General features: G+C 32.2%; 1 protein-coding gene across 1 annotated transcript; it reads right to left on the bottom strand.

Annotated features, from left to right (window-relative positions):
* Positions 1-364: 364 nt before the first annotated feature.
* On the bottom strand, positions 365-7,107 carry LOC125066719 (circadian clock-controlled protein daywake-like). The gene is made up of 5 exons (XM_047674953.1): positions 6,979-7,107; positions 5,402-5,621; positions 2,674-2,807; positions 1,339-1,494; positions 365-610 (listed from the first exon to the last, which is right to left on the bottom strand). The coding sequence occupies exons 1-5, from the start codon at positions 7,031-7,033 to the stop codon at positions 459-461; spliced, it is 717 nt and encodes a 238-aa protein (XP_047530909.1). The 5' UTR covers positions 7,034-7,107; the 3' UTR covers positions 365-458.
* Between the last annotated feature and the right edge of the window lie 342 nt (positions 7,108-7,449).

The raw sequence follows: 7,449 nt of genomic DNA, 5'->3' as shown, positions 1-7,449 counted from the left end.
TTTCGATTGCGATGAAATTTCTTTTTTTTGTTTTTTATATATATTGTTATTATTTTGATAAAAAAATGTTTAATTAATGTCCTATAGTTAGAAATACAATTTACTTGTTTTTTATTTTTTTATGTCTTTTATATATTCTAGCTATTGTTACTTATTTTTAGTGCTCTAAACAAATAAACAGCTGTAGATTTATTTTATTTATACCAATTTTAAGCAAATTCTTAATATAAATTTTATGAAATTTAATACTAGTAATATCATTTTGCATATCCCCAAAACTCAATTTTTACACTACTACCTACCCGAAAACATGTTTTTTATGCCATAAATCGTAAATGGTTTGAAATAAAACTGTTATTTACGAAACACGAATAAATCTTTAATTGTATTTAAACATAATTTAAAATATAGGTAACCTCCTCTACCATTAACCGGAACCTCTTACTGAATCAATCGTCTTAGTGTAGTACAATGTCTTCGAGCGCAACATTTTTTAGATACTTGTTGATGTTGTTAGTGACTTTCTTTATGCAAGCGTTCCATGTTGGTTCTTGAACGAGCTCGGCTACTTCGAACCAGTTCTCATGGGCAAACTTATGTACTGCATCCGCTGTAACATAACATTGACATAAAAAAAAAAAACATTGTATAGTCTTTAGTAGAGCATATATTTGTACTAATTTAATATTTTTACAATATAAAGAGTAAACATACTGTAATGACGATACGTCAAATGCATGCATGTTGTTAAAACTTATTTTTAATTATCATTGAATTTTCATTGTCATTTCATCAAAAGCGTACCAACTAACATGTTTTTATTTTTGAATATCGAATGATGACTTTTTGTTTTGTGTATTTTGTTTTTTTTGTTCCGAGACGGCACACATTATTTCGCCAATGTCACGTGCGATTGAGAAGACGCAATGGAGATTGAACGGTAACTTATATAATATCCATATTTGCTTGAGACATTTTAATTAATTTTAAAACAATAAAAACGTCAATATTAAAAATTGTTAAAGATGTACTAAGTTAAAAGATAATCTTATAAAAATATATAATTATGATTTCAGTTATTAAATGTGAAATTCACAGAAAAACTTCAAAAAGATCAGACATTTTTCGAATGGACTGCAAAAGTGCCAGTCGTTCAATACAATTTATGTTGTGTACACTATATTGAGTATGGCATACATGTAGTGCCAGTACTCGTACACGATCGTATTTTTAAGACTTTTTAAACACAATTTTTTTTAACCATTAATTAATTCTTTTACTTTAACAGTAATTCTTGTCTTTAAAACTTTTTAAATCGTATTATTTTACAATACTTACACAAATCTTTCTGTCCGTTGAACAAGTTTCTGAAGTCGAATTTTATTGGGGACAGCGCTTTAGATTTTAGTTTGAAGTTTTTAATTGATATGTGAGTTTTTCCATCACTTCCTTTATCTTTTTTCAGTTCAGAGTCAACATGTATTGAATATTTTCCTGTAATAACAATTAATAGTTAAAATTTATTTTTTTGTTAGACGCTGTATGAAATAATAGCCATTCCCTATACATACATACATTATACCAATGCGCTACCTATCTTGGGAAATAAGATGTTATGTCCCTTGTGCTTGTAGTTACACTGGCTCACTCACCTCTCAAACCGGAACACAACAATACTAAGTATTGCTGTTTGGCGGTAGAATATCTAATGAGTGGGTGGTACCTACCCAGACGGGCTTACAGAAAGCCCTGCCACCAAGTGGAGACTTCTTATTACCCTGATATAAAATATCCCACTGGACTAAAGTCTCTTTGTGAAGAAAATTTATAGCTTGTTTCACCACTCTGCTTCAATGCGGGTTGGATACACACTTAACAAATATAAATCCCATACATACATATTTCATAACAATGTCTTCCTTCACCGCCGAACACGAAAGGAATTATAAGCACTCATAAAGTATATGAAAATTCAGTCGTGCTTACCTCAGTTTGAATCTGCATCGGTTAGTATTAATAATTTATCACCAGGTACACTTCTGCTCTGTCCAATTTAGTTATGATTTTAAAAATAATATTGTCAAAGGTATAATATACTTAGAACGCAACAATCTCATTGCTAACAAAGCTGCAGACCATGAGGCCCTAAGCCCTTGCGCTTGACCTCTCACCGCTCGACTCGTTTATCGGAAGGCGCGATTGAATTATTATAAGAGTATGGAATAGCAGAGTGCGTCTGCGCAGAGTCTTTGCACTATAAAATTCCTGAGCAGTTTCTCTTTGAGAGTGTACATACATCTTAAATTAGTTTCGTCTTAATATTTATTGTGTCAAGAGCCGAGATGGCCCAGTGGTTTGAATGCGTGCATCTTAACCGATGATTATGGGCTGAAACCTAGGCAAATACCACTGAATTTTCATGTGCTTGATTTTTGTTTATAATTCATCTAGTGCTGTGAAGTGAAGGAAAACATCGCGAGGAAACCTGCATGTGTCTAATTCCAACTAAATTCCAAACCTTCTCCTCAAAGGAAGAGGAGGCCTTAGCCGAGCAGTGGGAAATTTACTGGATGTTAATGTAACGCATATAATGTAAATTTATTGTGTCGTACTACTTGTTATACTCTTATGTTTTTGAATAGTAATAAATATAATGTTTTAAATATTATTCACCTGTTATCAATTGAAAATCGCCACTCCCTTCAACCGGTAATACTATAAGACGACCGCTTACTTCATACTTTCCAATCAAACTAATCTTCGGACAGTTCAGGTCATATTTTATAGCGGTGAGCTCCTCATTTAACCTGAAAAAGAATTGAACATTTCTCGGATGATGTTATACACCTTGCGAAACAATTTTATTATTTAAAAATTTATTTATAAAATTCGTGCGATACGATTTGCACTGATTATTTTGTGACATTTTTTCCTCTCGCTTACTTGCAATATCTGAAAGTAATTTTATGAAGAGGGACGGAAGTGTGTAGCAGCAAGCGCGCAATTTTTTGGTTTGACCAATAAGCGCGCGCGATGCTTTTTAGTCGTTAGAAGGTACCAACCATTTACCGCGACTATATAATGTAAATGTTGGACAACATCACATACATTACTCTGATCCCAATGTAAGTAGCTAAAGCACTTGTGTTATGGAAAATCAGAAGTAACGACGGTACCACCTATACCCAGACCCAAGATAACATAGAAAACTAATTAACTTTTTCTACATCGACTCGGCCAGGAATCGAACCCGGGACCTCGGAGTGGCGTACCCATGAAAACCGGTGTACACACAACTCGAGCACGGAGCTCGTTTTGTTCCTTCTATTATGCCTTTATAAAGGTATATATTTTTATTTTATGATATAAGTAGACGGACGGGCGAATGGGCCACTTGATGGTAAGTGGTCGCCACCACCCATAGACAATGGCGCTGTAAGAAATGTGAACTATTCTTTACATTGCCATTGCGCCACCAACCTTAAGAACTAAGACCTGTTGTGTCAATTGTGCCTCTAGTTACACTGACTCATTCACCCTTCTAATCGGAACACAATAATACCGAGTACTGTTTTGGGGTAGAATATCTGATGAGTGGGTGGTACCTACTCAGTCTTACCACCCAGTATATAAAAAAAGAACCAAGGTTACATTCAGATGTTACATCACATGCGCCTGCTGTAAAGCTCGTTATAGCATAAAATTAACATATTTTTAATTGTAAGATGTGATTACGTATCAATTATTAAGTAAACTATAATTCATTGTGCTATTGTACTTTACAATCGTATTTTAATTTATGATGTAGCTGTTTTTATGATTATTAATTATGTGCATTTTCCCGGAGTTAGATTGATATTATCAATTCATTTTTTTTTATATATTATATTAAATTTGATCTGATTTTTATATGTACTTTCGTACTTATTAATTGTAACTTTCCGTTCTTGAATAAAAAAAAACGTGTTTGTGATTGTTTGACTGTCTTAAATGATTTACTGCAACTTTGATTAATGCATGTCACGACTGTTGCATTAGCATTAGCAGCCCGTAAATGTCCCACTGCTGGGATAAAGGCCTCCTCTCCCTTTGAGGAGAAGGTTTGGAGCATATTCCATCACGCTGCACCAATGCGGGTTGGCGGAATACACATGTGGCAGAATTTCGTTGAAATTAGACACATGCAGGTTTCCTCACGATGTTTTCCTTCACCGCCGAGCACGAGATGAATTATAAACACAAATTAAGCACATGAAATTTCAGTGGTGCCTACCCGAAATCATCGGTTAAGATGCACGCGTTCTAGCCACTGGGCCATCTCGGCTCACGACTGTTGATATCTTATTAAATGAAAATATTTTTGGATCACAAGTTTAATTATTATAAGCAAAATTATAGATGAGAAGTTAATTAAAAATCTGTGCATTATATATTTCAATTCAAAACGATATTTGGTTCGAAAAATATGTTATTTTGGTATATGTACCGCGTATACATACACATGCATTTAGTATAAAGCGTTCATTTTAATATTACAAACAGAGACACCAATTTTGTTTTATTCACAGACATCAAAAAAGGCGGAGAATTTACGTGTACGATTTTCATAGCTTAAATTATTATTATTTTTTCCAAATAACGAAAACACGTACAAACTTATACACATTATTTATGAACGTAAGTATTCGTATAGGTCAGTAGTTGAATCTCCTTTTTGTAGTTTTTTTGTTAGTCTTATTTTGCATACTTTTTTGCGTTTGTTTGCTTTTTTCCCGATGGTTTGCTTTTTGCGCGGATATATTATAGGTGTAAAAAAGAAGCGATGCATTTTGTAAGGTCGGTTTGCTTGTTTGATTGAAAGCTATACTGATTTAAATTTATTTATCTGTAGGGTATCACAATATCTGTATTGGGTAGGTTATATTTTGGGTGATATACAAACAATAACTTAGGTATTGCTTTAAGCACCGACTTCACATACCCGACGATTGAATAACCCAATCCAAATACCTCAACTTCATATTACAAATAACTAAATTTAAGTTTATATTATTATTATTTATTTATTTATTTTCGGTATATTTTCCTTTATATTTTAAGTCAGCTTAATATTTTACATGTATGTTCTCTTGTTGTATCATGTTACTTAAATAATTTAATTATTTAAACTTGTAAAATTATATTCTAATAAATTTGACTGAACCAAGAAAACAGTATTTTATTTTTTCGCAAATAATAAATTTGTAAAAGTATTGAACTTTGCGGTGGTAAGTAATTTTTTTTTAAATTAATATAATTGATTATAAGATAAGAAGTTACTTGAATGACATACGGTCAAAATTATTCGATAATCTTTAAGAAATTAAAGTTCTGGTAATTTCTAAACACAAGATATACTTACTTGAAATTTAAAATTTCGCAGTCCTTAAATCCAGTGATGGTAGTGTTGAAGAATTTATATTTAATTATGGATAAGTTCCCGTCTATTTGTTCTACGAAAATAGGATCAGAGGACTCAACTCCGAGTTCTGGGATGCCAACAAGAATTTTTGGTATCGCTCCTTTTATAGATTTATCAACACAGACAAGGTCGCTGATTTTACATGGTGTTATTAAACTATCTGAAAATGAAATAAAGTAATAAATTCAACGTCATGTAATAATGTACCAGCTTGTTAATGTACCGCTCAGCAAAGAGGACTCATCTCCAAAGAAAAGTTAATGTACTCTGCTCCGATGTGTATTGGGATACATTTGTCGAAAATTTTCATACAGTTTTCGTCATTATTTTTTTTTCACCTCCGAGCATGAAATGAAAATTAAGAACATGAAAATTCAATAGGGATTGCTTGGGTATAAATCTAATTATTTGATGAACGTTGCTCAGTTCGGATAACTTCAGGGTCCAAATACAGTTTATGACAAGATCAACCTTTGATATATGCTTAGGGTATTGCATACTAGCTAAGTGATTTAAAATAACGAGCAACTAGGTAATACACCTTGGTAATTTATCAGAGAATAGTTTACGCCGGCGTGTAAGTGGATACTGAAGTTAGGTAGGTGAATTACCGAAACTGATGGTTATCGAATGAATTTTGAATGAAATAAAAAGAATTAAGTGCTCAATAAAATCAATAAAAACATAGAGTGAACTAGTGCACTGCAGGCACAAGCAACATTGGCATGCTAGCAAGCGAAAGCGAACCCGTGACGCCCCCGTAAATACATAGATCGCACCGCTGGTTTTGTAGTGGATATTCCTGTGTACTAGAAACCGGTGAGTCACATACTCCCTCCTCATGGGGGAAACGCGTAACGCGTTTTTCCACAGCGAGAACAAAAAAAAGACGCAAGGGACATAATACTTTAGATTAAAATTTACTTTAATTAAAATAGTAAACTTGGGCAAAGTTTACTATTTTCTACAGCGCCAATTCTTATGTTCGAATGTGAATTTAAATTAATTCACTTTCAATTTTAATTTTACCAAGTAGTCTACTCGCTAGCTTTAACACACGTTTGGCACTAAGATATAGTTAAATAATATTAATAATATAGATCTGATATGTATAGGTAATTCGTAACAAATAATACCTAACTTTTCAGAATAAGTACACAAGTACGAAAAATTCTGTGAAATAATACTTCTTAAAAAAAAAATTAAAGCCTAAAAACTAAATGTTTTGTATCAAAAGAATTTATGAACCTATAAATTCTTAAGTGGTTATATTACTGTAATCAAATCTTATTGGCTACTTAAATTGAATAACGTTTCTGATAAGGTCTAAGAGATTTTACAGTTACGTAATATTGACTAAACTAATGCATCCAGTAACATGCACTCGAAAACATCTAAGAAAAAAAATCTTTATATTTTTTAAAGTTGGAAGACAAAACGTCATAAAATTTATATGTATTAAATTCAATTGTTGTAAATGTAAATTAATACATATAAATTAGAACACTCAAACTCACTTGTTAAGACTCCACTGGCAAAACAAACAAACACTATTGGCACTGATAGAAACATTTTATTACTCCGTCTCGTACTGATTGAAGTAATATTCTGTTGTTAAAAATCGATGCATCTGATCTTTATACGCGACACGTTTGAAAACGTGTTAAATTAATCACTGCATTATAGGAAAATAGATATGGAAATAAAATATCTTGTTTAAATTAATCTGATTCTAAATTTCAAAAAAGTTATTTTTTTTATTATTAGCTTCACCTAGGTGAATTTGCTATGGATTTATAATTTAGTTTTGTTCGAGGAGCTTTCATAAAAAATAGTAGTTGTCGCATGCGACTTCGCTCGTTTTAGAGATTGGTCTTTTGGTATAGAAAGTACACTATGTCCTTTTTTGAGGTTCAACCTTCATACAAAATTTCATCAAATTCAGTTTAGTAGTCTGGCCATGAAAGAACAACAGACATACAGAAGAG

Source organism: Vanessa atalanta, chromosome 10 (genome assembly GCF_905147765.1).
Source record: "Vanessa atalanta chromosome 10, ilVanAtal1.2, whole genome shotgun sequence".
In the NCBI taxonomy this organism is placed as follows: Eukaryota; Metazoa; Arthropoda; class Insecta; order Lepidoptera; family Nymphalidae; genus Vanessa; species Vanessa atalanta.
This window is presented reverse-complemented; position numbering and strand designations above follow the sequence as displayed.